Source organism: Rhinichthys klamathensis, unplaced genomic scaffold (assembly GCF_029890125.1).
Source record: "Rhinichthys klamathensis goyatoka isolate OS25496 unplaced genomic scaffold, OSU_Roscu_1.1 h1tg000391l_1, whole genome shotgun sequence".
Classification (NCBI taxonomy): domain Eukaryota; kingdom Metazoa; phylum Chordata; class Actinopteri; order Cypriniformes; family Leuciscidae; genus Rhinichthys; species Rhinichthys klamathensis.
Window position 1 is genome coordinate 3,312,981 of NW_026606894.1, and position 18,712 is coordinate 3,331,692.

Here is an 18,712-nt window from a genome sequence, read left to right on the forward strand (position 1 = left end):
GCGCTCGTGTTGTTTGAAGACGTGAGAGTGCGCGCGCGCGGCCGGGGCGCTCTCTCTCTCTCTGCTCGTTATAAGCCCTGTCAAGCGCAGCAGTCATTATATTCTACATCACTCACCGATCAAAATAGGCTTTGGCGGGACAAAGCGGACGATTTGACGGTTTTAGAAGATTAACAACCCGAAACTAAAAAACAGACTAGAGTAGGCCAACTTTCTGGAGGTATACTGCCCCCATTTGGTATGGAATATGTGGAGTATGAATTTATTTTTTGGCAGACATTCCACATGGCACCTTTAAGTGGCCTTTTTATTTCCACTTTATTTATTATGATTCCAGACTTGTATATATTATCTTTTTTATATACTTTTAACATTTTAAGCACTAGATTTTAAGTGCACATTCAATACAATTACGCACCATTCTTTTTTTTATGTTTGTTTAGGAAATTCACAGATCTGGGCCCTCGTTTATAAAACGTGCGTACGCTAAAATCCACGCCAACGTTCAGGTTTATAAAAATGGTCTTAATGCCATGTCAGATTCTAAGCAGGCGTACGCACTTTAGCTTGTTACACTCTAAAAAATGCTGGGTTGTTTCAACCCAAATTTGGGTCAAATATGGACAAACCCAAATGTTGGGTTAAAAATGTAATTAAAAAATTTACAGTTGAAAGTGAAAGTTGAAGTTGGGTTAAAATTTTAAATTACATTTTTAGCCTAACATTTGGGTTTGTCCATATTTGACCCAAATTTGGGTTGAAACAACCCACCATTTTTTAGAGTGTAGCTATAAAATGGCCTATAATGCAGAAATAGATTTGACATCTGGAAGAGGGGTGTACGCACTTTTTTGTGCGTGTGTTAGTTTTCTTTGAATCACGAGTATGCACATTTGAGAAATGATCTTAGATCAAATGTAGGACGGTTCCTACGCAACCTTTTATAAACGAGTCCCCAGGTCCATGAACCGTTGTTGGATAAAAAAGAGCTGTGTGAAGATTCTTCAAAAAAAAAAAAAAAAAAAATCCCTTTTGTGTTGCACAGACAAGAACAAAAGAAGGTTAATGATGACAGAATTTCATTTTTTGGATGAAATTTCCTTTCACAAACACATTTCTTTGTGAGATTAGTATGGAGAAAGAGACGAGGTAATGCTTTTTCTTATCAGCACTGTCCTGTATTGTAGACCTTCTAACTATGAGTCACCAGTGAGTCTTACCAACTCAAAACTGGAACTTTCAGTGAAAACCACAGAGCAGCCTAATAATGCAAAATAAAGAGCACAAGAACTTTGACAAACTATAGAAACAGGGAGAATTTATTTAAAGCACTTTGTCCCCTACATAGAAAAATATGATTGATTTAAGTCAACAATAATAAATAGAGTACCTGTTTTCTTGCAGGCCCCGCTGATGCGTACAGTAGTACAATCAATATCCAGTTTTCGCAACACAGCAAAGGCACGGGTATTTACCGTAAATCTGCAGTCTGATGGAGCGGAAGGGCATGTGAGGGGTGAACTCAATATGACCCGGAGGAGCGTTACTTTATAAAGATGGAACACAACATTGCGACAGCAGCCACTGGTACAATAGATCATACAAACTTTCTTGTCAGGTTTCCAATGTTATTTTTTCTTTAAAACTTGAGTGACTGATGTTGAATTGGACATTGGATTATTATTTCAGGACTGACCAGAACGTGACTGACATTTCACACAATAAATATCGCTTTCAATGACAGGACGTGTTTTATATCACCGACAACAAATATTTAGTCCTTTAGAAACTTGGATGCTCTGTTTTTTTATGGTCCCTTAAGTGGATCTCAATGCAAACGTACATATAATCATTTATCATATAATCATAGTTGATAATGTCATTTTTGAGTAACAGTATGTAGTGCAAACTTTTAAAAGTGAAGAACGTGGTGTGAGTTCAGAGCAAGAAAGTGTCCTGGCATACACTATGACACTGGATGTTTAAGCCGTTTGTTATAAATGCAGCAGTTATAACGCTCTGATCATTTCTCAGCAGAATCATAAATGACTAACATTCGAAACCACACAGAATACTCCCTTATCAAGCATTCAAGCTTCTTTCGCTACAAGCAAATCAGTGTTTCTAAATTAAAAAAGAATGATTTTCTTTTTTTTATATTGTAAAACATACATAGGCTGTAGGTCGTCGTTCATAAACTGTTTTGTCTTCGTTAAAAACAAACAAAAAAATACTTTTAAATATTTTAAATAACAAGGAAATTATAAGGCTTAAATGTCCCTCTTGTCTTGATGGCCTCCTCACACTTCAGTCCAGCAGAAGAGTCTTTGGAAAGCTCATTCATTTCTTGTCCTTTTCGGCCCATCGATACTTCTTCGAATGGTTTTAGCCAGGTCCAAAGCTTGCGTAGCGCCATGAATCACTAGCCGGAGATCTTTAGTGAAGAAAAAGCCCTGATTGTCAAAAAAGGTCTCTATAATGACGTTCATTTTAGACTATAAGAGTCGTCACAAACGTATACCGGTGTCCTTTCGCGCTTTTTAGCAGTTGAAATGTTTGGTCGAGTTTTCGCCACCAGTCTGAGATGGTTGTGGTGCTGATGTCATTGGTTTTCACAGTTCTCTGCTGTATAACTTATCAAAAAGAAGATTAAAGCTCTGATTTTAGCAGGGCAGCTTCGTACCTCTTCACACCGTAACATGTATCAGGGCAGCATGTTGGCTGTTGAGCCTCAAACGACTAGACCAAGCCATTCTCCTGTGTGCTAAAGGACAGGTTTCAGATGTTCCTCTGTGCTGTGAGGTACTTGAGGGCAGCAGATCCGTACTTTCGAGAAAGGTCTTGGTGGAACTCGTCCTTCAGAGTCGTCAAGCAGTAGCGGTAACTCGGACTGGAGCGAAACTTTGAGATGTCAAAGCTGGGCGCGTGGGGCATGTGGATCATGAAGGCATTTGGTAACACAATAAGATCATACTCCTGTGGAACAAGGAAATGCGACAGGTTAGGGACACCGGACACTTGAACTGGGGGAAGAAACACGCCAATTTTTTTTAAAACCTTACCTGAGCATCAAGCTCCATGATATGGGATACTTTGTTCCAGCCAAAGCCAACGAATCTCTGGTCGTACTCAGGACAGTCTCGTCGCACGACGACGTACGGCTCAAAGTCTGCCTCCCATTCCACCTTGTATGGCGTTGTGGCTGTCCTCCATTTGGCGTAATTGGTTGGAGCATGACCCTTTGTCCAGACATGATACCTACATTTCAGGAAAGTAATACAGGCATGAACTAGTGCTAATTAGGGGTGGAACGGTACATGTATTCGTATTGAACCGAAACGGTACGGGCGTCACGGTTCGGTGCAAGAATTTGCACAGAGAATACACGGTACGAATAAAAAAACCTCTTAAATAGCGATAAATTTCGCTCTATTCGCTTTTGGTGTGACTGTGAACGCAGCAATGAACAGGCTGCGATCAAGATTGCAATGCTGGAGTGTGTGTGTGTGTGCGAGAGAGAGAGAGACAGAGAGAGGCGCGGGTGCGAATCGCGCGATCGAACAGTGTGTGTGTGTGTGCGAGAGAGAGACAGAGAGAGGCGCGGGCGCGAATCGCGCGATCGAACAGAGTGTGTGTGTGTGCGTGCGCGCGCGAGAGAGAGAGAGAGAGGCGCGGGCGCGAATCGCACGATCGAACAGTGTGTGTGTGAGAGAGGCACGGGCGATCGAACAGTGGAAACATAAAAACATACTCCGTCATTTTTTTCATACAGAACATCATTAAAACGGCAAATTGTTTACTTATATTTGTGTACACTCGCAATAAAACACAACATTGTGCTTTTGTCACACTCTAAACTGATGTCAAACTGTAACCTACAACTGTTAACAAAAGTTTTTAATGGTAGTATTATTTTATACGGAAATCAATTATTTATCATTCAGATGAGAATAAAGTTAGGGTTAATTAAAATGAAGGAAAACAAATATATTGATCTGAAATAGCAAATTAATTTTAAATTCATTCAGGTACAATTACCAAACATATCTCATGGTCTTTTCGTCTTTTTAATAATTTAATTAATAAACTAATTATATAAAACTACTGCACTACAAATAAACTGGTTCTATGCCTTTATTAATAAAACGTATATAAAAAATACAAGGCTTAAGACATTTATAAAAAAGCCTTCTGCATTTTTGTTTTGCTATTCACTCCATTGTACCGAAATCGTACCGAACCGTGATGTATGAACCGAACCGTGACTTCTGTGTACCGTTCCACCCCTAGTGCTAATGCATGAGCTATTATGCGTGGTCTTTTAAAAACAGGCCAATGATGTGGTGCTCACGTTTTTGGCCTATTAATTCATTCAGAATTAATCATCTTCATACATCATCATCTATAACAGGGATTCACAAACTTTTTTTTTTTGTCGGATGAACCCCATTGATCTAAAAAAATGTACTTGAAGATTTTCAATTACTATTGAAATAATTGAACAATACATTCACATGTTCATGGTTTTGTGGCTGATGGTCACATGACACGCAGGTAAAAAAAAATTTATATAAAGTGTTTCATTTTTGGTTGTTTTATTTAAAAAAAAAATATTTATTTTACTTACATTTTAATGATTAGCCGTTCCTGCTATTCTCCTAATTTTAATTTTTGGATTAAAATTCATTTTGATATTTTTGGAGTGATACAGTCCCGATATTATAATCAAGAAAAAAGCCCAATTAAAGAAGCAAGTCAAATCTTAAGGTGTTTATCATAATCATTAATTATTTATTTTTTTAAATTCAACACTGATTAAGTGTTCCACTGGATAAGTCTTTTAAAATATCAGATAAGTTGACCTTTAAATGACAAAGCGAAGTTAGAACAGGTTGAAAAATGTCATATGGTATGACTGCCCAAAAACTAGTATTTATGAATATTTTGAAACTATTAAGCTATGTACACTCAATGTGTAAGAAAATCACCTTAAAAAAAAAAAAAAAAAAAAAAAAAAAAACGCAGAACAGAGGAGCTTCTGCTTGCAAAGAGAAGGTGACTGAGCTCGTAATAAAACAAGAATCTACATTGGCCTTTCGGAGATGGTGAGGGATTTAAAATGTAAAACTGATGCGGAGATGGCGTTTTTATTACTCAAAGGGTGAGTAAGGTATTTTATTGAACAGATAAATTACCATATGTAGCTCTCTAACAGAGTTCATAAGAAAGCATTATCTATTGTGAAGGGTCATTTCATTATAGTTGGTGTAGCGCTGTGCTGGAATTTATTTTCAAGTATCGTGTCTAATGGGAATAGGTTTATACACCGGTAGTTTATATATCGACCCTAATATTAATTATGAACTTCCTTGAGATATGATTATTTTGAATGCTACCTGAAGGTGTAGAGAGTCCCCATGTCCAGCATAGACAGCAGCTCGGCCTTGGATTTAGGGAAGGAAAGGCGATATCTCAACGTCTCAAAGGCCGGCACAACCAGAGCCTTCTTGGTATTGGCCATGTCCAGTTGGACTATGCTTCTTCTACGTGGGAAAAGTACAAAAATAAAAACAGATGATTAACAGAAATGTACCCATTATATTAAAAGATTATCCCTAACAAACTGACAGCCCTGAGTCTTACCTGAGGTAATCGTAGAGGCCGTACATGGGCAGAAAATCTACATCAGTCAGAAAAACGTAGGGTGTGTTGACATTGTGGAGCGCCACATTGCGTACCAGATTGACAGGGTAGAACTGACCCTCCTTGTAAACGATATGATAGCCCACGTTCTTGCGGTTTTTGAGGACTTCAGACGCCTGAGCGTAGCGCAGGAACTGCTGAGCCTCGGCATCAGACATGTAGAGGGCCAAACTAATGGGGCCTTCCCAGTGTTTACAGATCGCCTCCAACATCTGCAGTCTGTGGACAAATACAAGGTGTCTCTGGTGAAATTTTGGGCAGTTGGGCAAATTTCGAAAGTGAGGCAAGATTAGAGGCTCTTTTGATACACTTTTCAAGCCTGCAGGGCAAGCTTTCGCTATTAGCATGGTATGTTCTGATCTTCTCTACGTCAAACAATTCCAGTTGATACTTGTTTCAAACACAAACAACCTTGCTGTGCTGCATAACAATCATCTTTGTGAAAGTGGCAGGACTACTTTATGGGAAAACAGAGGATTCAAGCTTGACTTTGTTTTAAATAGCTCAGTGGGGAGCATTAAACGACTATTCTTTTCCTAACTATTATACATTTAACACATAAACCAAACTTCCCTCAAATGATTTTTTTTTTATCAAATTAAATACATGACATGCCAAACGGTTAATTGAATTAATCACAAATAGCAATATATGCTATCAATAATTATTATATGTACTTTTTTTTGGTATACCCTGAACACTTTTATATTTTTTGGCCTCCTTTTTTTCTAATATTTTCCTTCTATTGTTTACATTTACATTAAATTGCATTATTATATGTGACCCTGGACTACAAAACCAGTCACAAGGGTCAATTTTTTTAAATTAAATAAATAAGCCTCCATTGATGTATGGTTTGTTAGGATATTTGGCCAATATACAACTATTTGAAAATCTGGAATCTGAGGGTGTAAAAAAATCTAAACATTGAGAAAATCATCTTTTGCTGCATCCACTCACAAAAATATTTTTTTATATATATTTACAGTAGGACATTTACAAAATATCTTCATGGAACATGATCTTTACTTAATATCCTAATGATTTTTGGCATAAAAGAATATTCGATCATTTTGACCCATACAATTTATTGTTGGCTATTGCCACAAATATACCCATGTGACTGGTTTTGTGGTCCAGGGTCATTTATGTATGGATCAATGGCATGAATAATTCCCTTTTTTTTTTTAAATCAGCAACCCTAATAGTCCATCTGAAAATAACACGAGAGTTCAACATGTTTTGAAGATGTTATTAACTTGCAATGCTGCAGTAATCTTTTTTCATTTCAATCAAAGTGTTGCACAGGGTTCATTAAACACGAAATGACACTTCAGTAATTAAATTGCATTGGCATGAGTGGCCCAAATGTGTTTGCAGATTCGTTCAGACAGTCTGTCATCCTCACCTGTCCATAGAGAGCTGTGCGACCAGCGTGATGTCCGTGCCATCATCTGTAGGTGTGTATTCATACTGCAGGAAGTACAGATGCACCCTGTGCACCATGATTCGCTCCCTCCGAAAATCATAGCACTGGTCGTCCTCATCTAGCTCCTCTAGTGCTTGCTGAAGCTGAAAAGAAATGATAATAAAACGCTTTATCAGCTGTGCTGAGGAGGAAACATCAAGCGGGCTTTGGTCATGTTATCCTTTGCAACTTTACAATACTGTTTTTCCATGTCCAAATCCAAGGCCGAGCTGCTTTTAGACATGGGGATTCATTACTTATTAAGAATGATCCAGCTTAAGACTATAAAATCCCTTGTTTCTGTTTCTTTTAAGTCTTCATGTTCTCTTAAGATATAAGTATTGCTATCTGCTGCTTTAGGGTGCTAAAGACACGCCCTATCTTTTTAAAACCCAGCCCGCGTTCATGCCATGTAGTATTTACTATAAACTAGGCTCTGTCTTGCTGTGTTCACGCCATTTCGTAATTATTTCGTAAATAAAGCTTGTATGGTTTCGATGTCATACACCGATCGGTCTGTAAAATATACTGCACAAAATTATAAACGCAACACTTTTGTTTTTGCCCCCATTTTTCATGAGCTGAACTCAAAGATCTAAAACTTTTTCTATGTACACAAAAGGCCTATTTCTCTCAAATATTGTTCACAAATCTGTCTAAATCTGTGTTAGTGAGCACTTCTCCTTTGCCGAGATAATCCATCCACCTCACAGGTGTGGTATATCAAGATGCTGTTTAGACAGCATGATTATTGCACAGGTGTGCCTTAGGCTGGCCACAATAAAAGGCCACTCTAAAATGTCGGTCCAATACCAATTGTATCATGGATTTCAGTGCTATTTGTCAGGTAATAGAAACATTATCTACATGCTATTCCAAAAAAGAAAAAAAGAAGATATTTGCATAATACTGCATAACAAACTACTTAAGTAACTCACCACTGTGCTCTCTGAGCTGGCTTGACTGGGACAGCCGAAGAGTTCTCGTCGGAGAAGATTCCCATCGTACTCCAGGAATGTCAAGTAAAGATTACGGAAAAATTCCACATGCTTGTTTTTTACCCTCAGCTTTTTAGGAGAGTTCCAGTGAATGACCTGCAGGAGGAAGTAATAAAACTGAGCAATAAACAACTTCAAAGACATAATTTCCATACTAAAATGGAAGTTTGACAGGAAATGAATGTGACGGTTGGGTGAACATTTGCATTAGAGACAATTTGTAAAACAAACACAATAAATTTGGCAATGATTAAAGCAAAGCTCGAAGCAGTTACAGGGCCCCTTTTTACTTTGAACAACTCGTTATTCTTAATTCCTTTGGGTCAGTTTGGTCGGTTATACCCAGAATACCTAAACATTCACCCAATATAGTTACCTTTAGATCCGACACCTCAGTGTAGCACTGTTCAGAGCGAGTGTGATCCGATAACTGGACGTTCCAGAAGCACGGAAGCTGATGCACCAGAACCGGGTTCTGCTTTATGAACGCGTTGAATATATCCTGTGAAGACATAAAACAATAACATTTTTGTTGCATTACACAACAATATTCAGCAATGGTTTCATCATCATTTAGACTACTGTTGCGCAAAGCACAATCTCATAGGACCTATGATATAAATCCTTCTTATGAAGTGTTTTTGTATTGTTCATGAAGGACATGGACCTGGTCTGCCAGGGATGTTGAAAGCATGCTCATTAGCTCTCTCTCTGCCGTCAGTCTCCACATCTGTTCCCAGCCAATCCTGCGCAGTCTCTCAAGGTAGAGTAAAATCACACCTGGAGCCCCAAAAAAGAAACACCTGTTGACAAATGGACCCTGGTGCAAACTATGCTCCATTTTATTTATACTGAAATGAAATGTGACATAAGCAGTGTGCTCCATTTAGAAGTGATCATCCCGGTGTGCTCATTCCTGCGAAGGCTACACACAGGCTCAATGTATGTAAATTTGATCTTTATACTTGATCACACCCGATGAATAACCCCTTCCAAAAAGGGGTAAATACTTTAAAGAGAAATTAATTAACTAATTAAATATTATATATACACTACCAGTCAAAAGTTTTGAAAGAAGTCTCTTCTGCTCTCCAAGGCAGCATTTATTTGATAAAAAATACAGTAAAACAGTTATATTGTGAAATATTATTACAATTTGAGATAACGGTTTACTATTTTAATATATTTTAAAATGTAATTTATTCCTGTGATGCAAAGATGCATGTTCAGCATCATTACTCTAGTCTTCAGTGTCACATGATCCTTCAGAAATCATTCAAATATGCTGATTTGCTGCTCAAGAAACATATCTTATTATTATGTTGAATGTTGTGCTACTTCATGAGAAAGTTAAAAATAAATATTCAGCATTAAATTGATGGAAAGTTACAAAAGATTTTAATTTCAAATAAATACTGTTCTTTTGATCTTTCTATTCATCAAAGAATTCTGAAACAAATGAATCCCGGTTTCAACAAAAACATTAAGCTGCAAAAACTCTTCTCAACATTAATAATAATAACAAACGTTATTTACAACTGAGCACCAATATTAATTAATAATTGAGCAGTGAATCAGCATATTATGGTGATTTCTGAAGGATCATGTGACGCTGAAGACTGGAGTAACGATGCTGAAAATTCAGCTTTTTAAAATAGAAAAACAGTTATTTTAAATGAATTGTAATAATATTTCACCTCATAATATGTGTTTTGGAGGAGGCGTGGCTTTGGAGACGCTCTGAAAGGGAGGGTGGGATCTTATGCTCTCGAAGCTAGCTTGCTATTGCTAGCCTCTCTGAAATTGCCTACCCTACCTTTAACCCCTTTTCCTCTTTAATTTTTTCATTTATTTGACTCGCATATCAAACTAATTTGTGTTTGTGAAGTAATTCCACTGTCAATAACCAGTTACAAAGACAGCAAACATTTATGCTGTTTGGAACACAGTGAAGGTTGATGAGCGGAGCCGAGATGGAAGCTGGTGTCCGTACCTGTGTTAAACCCCCGCCCGAGGGCTGGCCAGGGTTTGTGATTTTTCCACAGATTACCGAGGTACCAATCACTCTGATTCTCCACCAGACCAATCACCTGTTTCTCTGCAATCACAACATCAGGGTTAAATTTCACTGTCCCGATGCTTTATAGGATTCGTGAAGGACAGTGACTGATTACCTGTGAACTTCCGGAAGATGGCCCACAGCTCGGCGATATCAGTGGCGAAGGTGATGTCTGTATCGAGGACGATGACTTTTGAAAGGTTGGATGGCAGAGCTTTGGTGAGAGTGAGCTTCATCAGGCCATAAATTCCTGAATAGTGTTTGTTTGGTATCCACGACACCTCTGACTATTCATAGCAAGAGAATGTGAGAGAGAGAGAGAGAGAGAGACATCTGTGAGAAACCAGCAAAAGAGCATGACAGTGACTACCCAACTTTTTTTTTTCTCATACCCAAAAGTATTTTTCTCATTCATTTTTTACCTAGAGAATTCAAAACCTTCTTTACTGAAAACTTCAATAAAATCAACCAGCTCTATCTCAACCCTGCATGTGTTCACCATCACCCACTAGAGCTCATTGTCTGCTCCATGTTTTCCTCTGAACTGTATTCTGCGGTTATAGCATCATCTGCACTCGTGGAAATAACCCTCTACAGTTCTTATTGTGTGCTTCATCTTTTCAGCATACATCCTTAATGACCTGAGCTCAGGTTTAATAATAATCTGCCGGAGAGGGGTTGATTGAAAAAGACTAGATTTCCTGCAGCTTAGCTTTCATATACTCAGGAGAGCAAAGAGGTCTCTATGCACAGCAGAGACACAGGATGTAAAATCCGCGTGATTAGAGACGGCTCCGAGCCAAACAGCTGACAATCAGAGGTGAACTCAGTCCGGGAGGAGAACGAAAGCACAAAACAGGACAAGAAAGGCCGTGTTCGTGTTATTGTGCATGTGAGTGTGTGTATCCATTCATGTGAGTGTCCTTGAGTGTGCAGTGTAATGTAAACTAGAATGCGCTCTCCTAGAATATGTGCGCGCACATGTGTGTGAAGAGGAGGCAAGCTCTTTGATTGTCACTTCGCTCTTTCAGCGTAACGTGCACTGCATAAAAAAAAAAAAAAATCACAAACAGACAGTGAATAATTCAACGCCACAGCAAAGGAAGCACTTGCATGCCAAGTCGTAGAAAAAAGAGTCACACTGTCAGTTTAAATATATGAACAGAAATGAATAATTCTATGCTTTCGACTCCCTCTGGAGCGTGCAAGAGTTCTCAGAGAGTGAAAGCTCCTGAGATCGCTGGAGTGTAAACAACAAGCTCAATGTTTCCCCTATCACAGACATGCCGTACTGTCCCAAGGGGACCTTTGCCCCCTCATTACAATCCATAAGCACATGTGACACGTATTTCATTCCAGTTGTTTGTGCCTGAATGAGCTCATGGAGGATTGTGATCGGCATAATTCTTCAGACTTGTCATTCGCCGCCTGCTTCGGATCAAAACTATCGCTACTCATGACTCTGTACTGATGCTCTGTGACATGGTCATTATCTCTGGGTCAAAGGGCAAGGGTGGCTACTGGCAGGGGTGTCATGGGAGCATTATGAGGCAGGTCCTTACTTTGAGTTCATCAGCGTCATAGAAGCTGACTTGTACGGACGGTACCATCCATGACTGGAACAGAGTGCTGAGGATCTGATTGGCCACTGTGTCTGTGATGAAATGAAAGTGCAGTGGGTTTCTCCTGAAAAGGGAGATGTTGACATGTTAAGTTTTATTTGAATGCATAAGGTAAAGTCTATATTTTAGGTGCAGTAAATGGTCACCATTTTTTGTTTTTAAGTTTTCACCATTTTTGATGATATTTTGTCTGGTAACACTTTATTTTGATGGTCCCTTTTGAACATTCTGTTGAAAATAAGCAACTTTGAAACTGCATGTCAGCTAACTCTCATTAGTTTATAAGTAGAGGGTCTGCTTAACATCTGATAACTCTTTATTTTGAATGTCCTCCAACAGACATTCTGACTATAAGATACTTTGCAACTACATGTCAACTTACCAGAACCCTACCAGTCTACTAATACTCTACTAACACTCTAATGAGAATTAGTAGACATGTAGTACATTACTTATAGTCCACAGAATGTGTTGAAGTGAAACCGAATGATCCTGTGGTGTGACAATATATGAACTTTACAGACAAAATATGTGACAATATGTGTACTTCACAGTATTTATGGCTTAAACAGTGAAACTGTGACATTTAATTTCAGGCCAACTGAATACATGTTAAATAAAATTATAAAATCTACAGGAGAATAGCTAAATCCCAGTTGTTGTTCTTTAATACTGCATATGCACAACATAACTCTTTTACCACACAATATACCATGTATTTACTATTAATATCGCTGTCCTTGTTTCTTACCTGTGGAACAGGATGGATTTGACCAGAGTGACCACGTCCCGACTGGCGTTGTGACCCGCACATACACATGCCACGTGAATCAGCTGTGCGTGAAGAGAAGAGCCAACGTTTCAGATTGGATTGAAGAATTTCAGCATTGTTAAGGTTTTCTTGAGATGCATTATGTGGTCTGTGTAGACTTTAAACAGCTTCTAATATGCTGCGGCCCCTCCAGAAAGAATCTGGACACATTATGCCACACTATAAATTGCAATAAATACAAAACATCAAACTACCATGATGATGCCAGAACTAACTTTACTTTTTTTGATCCTTTTTTTCTATTAGTTTTAACCAATTGGTGTTGAGGTGATATTTAATTCGATATATGAAATCTCTTCATTTAGGGCCATATTTCAACTTATCAAACCTGCTTTTGCTTGAAAATTCCTTTGTTTACGTTTCTTTTTTTTTTGTCTCACGCAAGTGTCGAAATACTTTTTGGGGCCGCCGTATGTTCCTTTATTTATTCTCACATCTGACAGGATGTAATATGCCATCTAACCTCACACTTCTCCGCGGTGGGCGAGCGAGAACACTCGCTGTGATTGGCCCGTTCCTCTGCTGTGTTCTCCACGTCCTCTGGACCGGTGTCTGCCGATGCCACCCACTGCTGGTTGCCATAGTTACCCTCGGCAGGCTGGGCAGCCAGGCCCTGCGATTGGCTCAGCTGGAGTCGGATCTGCCGGTTCTCTTCCTCCACCTCTCGAACCCGCGATGCCAGGACATCCCGTTCCAGCAGCCGTGCTTCTGTAGATTCCACCAAGCATGCGGAGAGGAGCAGGGAACGCCCGTCTGATACGGCACAACAGATTTCATTTCATTCGAGTGATCTTGACAGATTACACCCCAGAGATGGATGGATGAGAGGTAAGGAAATAGGAAGCTTGAGGTGAATTTGCAGAGAGACACTATACGTGAATGTCATTCAGATTTAAGACAGACTCCCAGAGTATCTCAATCTACACATTGCTCTCTGCTGGAATGATTAAAGTAGCAGCAAATTGGATGTGATCAGGGAGAACAAAGTAACAGGCATTGAATTTATCAGAACAATTTGATGGATTTTCTTGCATTGCGCTCATGTATAAGCGAGTGCAGATCACTCATCCCTGTTAACCAGAGTTGGGTCTTACTTAGTGTAACCATGTCATCTTTCATCCATTATCCATTATCCATTAGCATTCACATTCATCTCAGGCAGTTGGGTAGAGAAAACCTGGAAGTATGTGCATTTTGCTCACTTCTGCAACCAGGTTGCTTTGAGCCAATCACCTGAGCCGTAAATGGCATGTGATTAATGACTCTAGAGCCGCAGGAAAGTGATTGACTGACAACACCACAATAACACACACAGTCGCTTCACCACCATCAGCTGTGATGTCAAAAGGCAGCAGGTGGAGAAAAGTCCATTTCATGCTTTTATGAGCACTCCAAAAACTACAGTATATAATCTGTCATTATAAGGTTATTATACGAAATGTACTATTTTAAAAACATGAAAAATGGCAGGAAGTGAACTCTGCAAGTAAATAAATCCTTTTTAAAATGTCAATCCTGTTACAAAGATTTTGTTTTGTACAGAGTTGAAAATTGAAAAGGATTATATATATATTTTTTATATCTATAAATTTCATCTTCCATAAAGCACCATGAGGTGCAGCAGTTCTCAGCCTTTTGACTTGAATGCTCCCCAACACACTATTTGACATACTATTGATATATATTAAATTAATGCACCACGATTTATTTTTTGATTCCAGAAGTAGAAGTAAAAAAAAAAAAAAAAAAAAACACAGAACAGAGGAGCTTCTGCTTGCAAAAAAGAGAAGGTGACCGAGCTCGTAAAAAAACCAGAATCAACATTGACTTTTTGAAGATGACGAGAACTGAGGGATTTGAAATGTTGTAAAAGCCACGCGGAGATGGCGTTTTTATTACTCGACAGGTGAGTAAGGTATTTTATTGAACAGATATTGTGAAGGGTCATATTATTTCGAACAGTCACGCAGAGCCGAAGCACAACCAAAACAATGTTCTTCCACAAAATACATGCAGTTTTGTTTAACCACTAGAGGGACAAAAGTTACGTAGTTTATACATTTAAATAACAGAAATATTAACTTAAATCACAGGGAGCACTTGAAATAAATATTTTAGGTCCCTGTTATAGCGTGAGGATGCCACTTTTGAATAAAAATAAACCTTTAAATGATAATGTGTTTTCTTAAAGGGTTAGTTCACCCAAAAATGAAAATTCTGTCATTAATTACTCACCCTCATGTTGTTCCAACCCCGTAAGACCTTCGTTAATCTTCGGAACACGAATTAAGATATTTTTGATTAAATCTGAGAGCTGTCTCACTCCTCCATAGGCTTCTTAAGGGATTAAAACTGGCCGGCCCAAAAGTTATGAAAGACATCGTTAAAATAGTCCGAGTGACTACAGTGGCTCAACCTTAAGTTTATCAAGCGACGAGAATACTTTTTGTGCGCAAAAAACAAACAAAAATGACGACATTATTCAAATATTCATCTCCTTCTCTGTACGGCCGTGATATTTCACGTAGTGAAACTACGCAAAGCTTCTAGGTTGTACGTCACGCATCACACACATGACCAGCGTCGGCCAATAGTGAGCCTACGTGTGACGTGCAACCTAGAAGCTTTGCGTAGTTTCACTACGTGAAATATCACGGCCTTACAGAGTAGTTGAATAAAGTCGTTCTTTATGTTTGTTTTTTGCGCACAAAAAGTATTCTCGTCGCTTGATAAACTTAAAGTAACAACAGGTAACTTTTCAACCTTCATAATATATTTCCAAGTCTCTTGTGATGGTACATCGACTTACAATAGGTTGAATGACACGTCTGCCATAGCCTGACGGGGTCTGTAGCGTTTTTAATCGTACTTTTAAACTTCGGGTTTCGGGTAGTAACCGGCGAACAAAGAGAACTACAAAATTCGACTGCTTTACGGCATATACGTCACTTCCACCACCACCCCCACTTCCTTAAAATCGGACTTGCGAGCCAATTGTTATAGTCATGGCCGAAGCAGCACAGAAAAACAAGAAAGCAAAGGTTTTATCGGAGCAAAGCAAAAAGAGAAAAAGAGAAAGTGATCGCGTTAAAGGCAGAACGAGGATCAACATTGCAGAGCTGCCAACTCTCACGCATTGGCCGTGAGACACCCGCATTTGATTGGTTTCACACGCTCACACGCCACACCCCCGGTTTCTCACGCTAAATTGTCAACCCGGTCGGTCAAATGCCTGAAAGATGAGTTTATCTATAGATCTCTACCTGTTGAGCCACTCGTGATCGACAAGTTATACCGCAAATTAGTTAAAATCTCCCGGAATCTAGAGCGAGCGCGCACGCGAGACAGAGACTGTGCTCCAACGCGCGCGGACGGCAGAGAGAGAAAGCGAGCGAGAGACCTTGCGTGTGCAGGGAGCATCAAACCCCCCATCGAAAAAAGAATGCCTCTCTCTAACCTCTCTAATTCGCTAGAGTAGTAGCGAATTATCAATCTGGTAGCTAGTAAACGATATTCTAGTTTTTGATGGTTAGCTATCGCTAGTATTCTCGTTCTGATTTGAACTTTGCAATCGATGAAATGCAAATAGCAAATGTTTGACCTAAAAAGTGTAGTCTACTCAACATGTACAAAGAAAGGAGGAAGATTATTAATAAAATCATATTTTAGGATACCTAACATGTCTGTGATATTTGTTTATTTGTCTTGCCTCAAGCTATAATGCAAATCGATTTGTAAAATTTGCAGATTCATTTATGGTAGCTTGATATTATAATATTGACGATATATGGTTATTATCAACCACTCAAACATTGCATTGAAGTATCATATAGATTTAGTCAAACGGTAACCAATAGACTAGGCTACTATAATGACGCTGGCTTGTAAACGTGAGCATCGCGATCATTTGTCGTTAGAAAAAAAATAAAACCCATGAAATTATATTCATATGACATGCTGAAATATATGCCACTGTACCTGGGATGAAGACATTTCACACGTGACGCAAGCAGAACACCTGCATGTGACCTCCTCCTACAGTGTTCAGGGCTATCATGGTTGTCAACAATTGCACGTGCATGTAGGATGACAGAGTTTACGACAGTAGTAGAGGACAATACTGTTTCCCAACTGTAGGGGGACCCCGAGAGCAAAAGTTATCTGTTGTTACTTTAAGATTGAGCCACTGTAGTCACTGATTGACACTGTTCCGAAAATGAACGAAAGTCTTACGGGGTTGGAACAACATGAGGGTGAGTAATTACTAACAGAATTTTCATTTTTGGGTGAACTAACCCTTTAAAGGTAGGGTATGGGATTTGCAAAAAGGCCGGCAGATTTTGAAAATACACAACTCAAAAGGTCCTACCTTCTTTCCTCCAACCCTGGCCCTGCCTCCACCCATTCGAAGAAACATGGACGCGCAATCATGCATCAGATGTCAGATGCGCGAGATTGCACTCTCTCTCTCTCTGTACCGGGGAGACTTGCACTTACTGTGACTGCGTCACGAGCTTTGAGTATGCGCACGAAGGGGACACGCGCGAGGGGGAGGGGGGATGGTACGACCGTTTGATTGTACACTGACTGTCCAATGATTCTAGGTGGTCTTGGAAATGATTGGCTGGAGTTTTTCGAGCGCTTTCAGTGCTTCTAACTCAGTGGCTGTAAGTGGGTTAGGAATAGGATTTCAAGTGATTTTGAAAAAATGGTCAAAAAAGAAAATCACATACCCCACCTTTAATATATTTCATAAGTAGTGCTTATTGTACCACTTTGAAAAGTGCCACTTTTGTACAGGCCATGTTTTATTGTGAATACAGTCACAGCTGAAGGGGTTTCAGGCACTCATACTTTACTGCTTAAATATTAATTCAACTTGATATGGAACAATTCAGTGCAATTTATTAACACTTCAAGGCATTCTTCAAAAGAATGTTTAAAATCGTTTCAAAGAATGACCCACAAACTGGTGCAGAAATACATCTCTGGCGGGATTTTTTAGAGGAACTGACAAGTCTTCTCAAACTCTTTCAGTCTTATGAATATGTTTGACTCTGATGTTTTGATAATCTCCATTTCTGTGCACCGCATACGCCAATGTGTGCATACGTGGGATCTTTCTCATTATCGCAGATAGAGATAGATATATTCACGTGCCAGATCGAGTGCAGGAGAAACGAGCTTTTATAATGATTGGCTTTCTGAGATCTGGCTGCAGATCGGTTCTGTTATCAGCACTCCGCAGTGTTATTGTGCATCTCTGAGGATGACAGACCCATCAGATGAGGATTTTAGCACACAGACCGAGATAATACTGACTGACAGTCTCAACACCCAAGTCAACCCAGCTTAAAGGGGAAAACTCTTTGTCGATCCAGCCTTTACATCAGAAAACAGAAAATGGGCATCATAGAGATCGCTTCTTTCCAGAAATCGGAAGATCTGATGATAAGTGCCTTGATACTCACTTTCCGAGTTCCCCACGAGCAGGTAAAGCCAGGTGAACAGGATGACGAAACTCAGAGACACCACCAGCAACTTCAGCTTCCCTCGGCAGGGGCAGAGCATCCTGGGATTGTGGAGGACTGGGCAGGGGAGTGGACGGAGAGATCAGGTTGGGCTTACTCTCACACTGGTCTCCTGCAGCATCCTTTCTTCTGGAGGAGAGAGAGAAAGAGAGAGGTAATTTGTTAGTAATGCACAGGCCCATGGCAGAATCTGACCTGTCGATCATAGAGCTCTACACATCCACTGCCCCTTGCATGTTGGTTTCTACATTTTTAGGAGTACCATGCATAAAATGTCCCCACTACCTGACAGATATCACTGACATAGGCGTACGTGACAGCTCTAGACTTGGCAGGGGACCAATCTGTAAGCTAAGAAAGCCTGTCAGTCATTTTGTGCTATATATTATATTAGTTCTTACAACTATACAATGTGAAGTCCAAGTCCAGGTGACAGGCTTAGCTACTAGCTAGTTTGAGGATAACTTTGTACTTTATTCGGTTGCACCATTTCTTCTTA

At 39.4% G+C, this 18,712-nt stretch overlaps 1 protein-coding gene across 4 annotated transcripts in view; it reads right to left on the reverse strand.

Annotated features, from left to right (window-relative positions):
- Window positions 1-2,082: 2,082 nt before the first annotated feature.
- Window positions 2,083-18,712, reverse strand: part of large2 (LARGE xylosyl- and glucuronyltransferase 2) — a 72,491-nt gene continuing 55,861 nt past the window's right edge. For 3 of the 4 annotated variants that reach the window (XM_056234305.1, XM_056234307.1, XM_056234308.1), the window contains 14 exons: window positions 18,154-18,342; window positions 13,146-13,435; window positions 12,602-12,684; window positions 11,791-11,914; window positions 10,344-10,515; window positions 10,163-10,267; window positions 8,837-8,949; window positions 8,546-8,671; window positions 8,110-8,265; window positions 7,112-7,275; window positions 5,644-5,922; window positions 5,397-5,543; window positions 3,063-3,258; window positions 2,083-2,976 (listed from right to left, as the gene is read on the reverse strand). In XM_056234305.1, coding sequence (XP_056090280.1) covers window positions 2,779-2,976; window positions 3,063-3,258; window positions 5,397-5,543; window positions 5,644-5,922; window positions 7,112-7,275; window positions 8,110-8,265; window positions 8,546-8,671; window positions 8,837-8,949; window positions 10,163-10,267; window positions 10,344-10,515; window positions 11,791-11,914; window positions 12,602-12,684; window positions 13,146-13,435; window positions 18,154-18,253 — 2,253 coding nt within the window. In that variant the 5' untranslated portion in view covers window positions 18,254-18,342 and the 3' untranslated portion in view covers window positions 2,083-2,778. The remainder of the gene's footprint in view (window positions 2,977-3,062; window positions 3,259-5,396; window positions 5,544-5,643; window positions 5,923-7,111; window positions 7,276-8,109; window positions 8,266-8,545; window positions 8,672-8,836; window positions 8,950-10,162; window positions 10,268-10,343; window positions 10,516-11,790; window positions 11,915-12,601; window positions 12,685-13,145; window positions 13,436-18,153; window positions 18,343-18,712) is intronic. The other variant, XM_056234306.1, reaches the window with a different exon arrangement.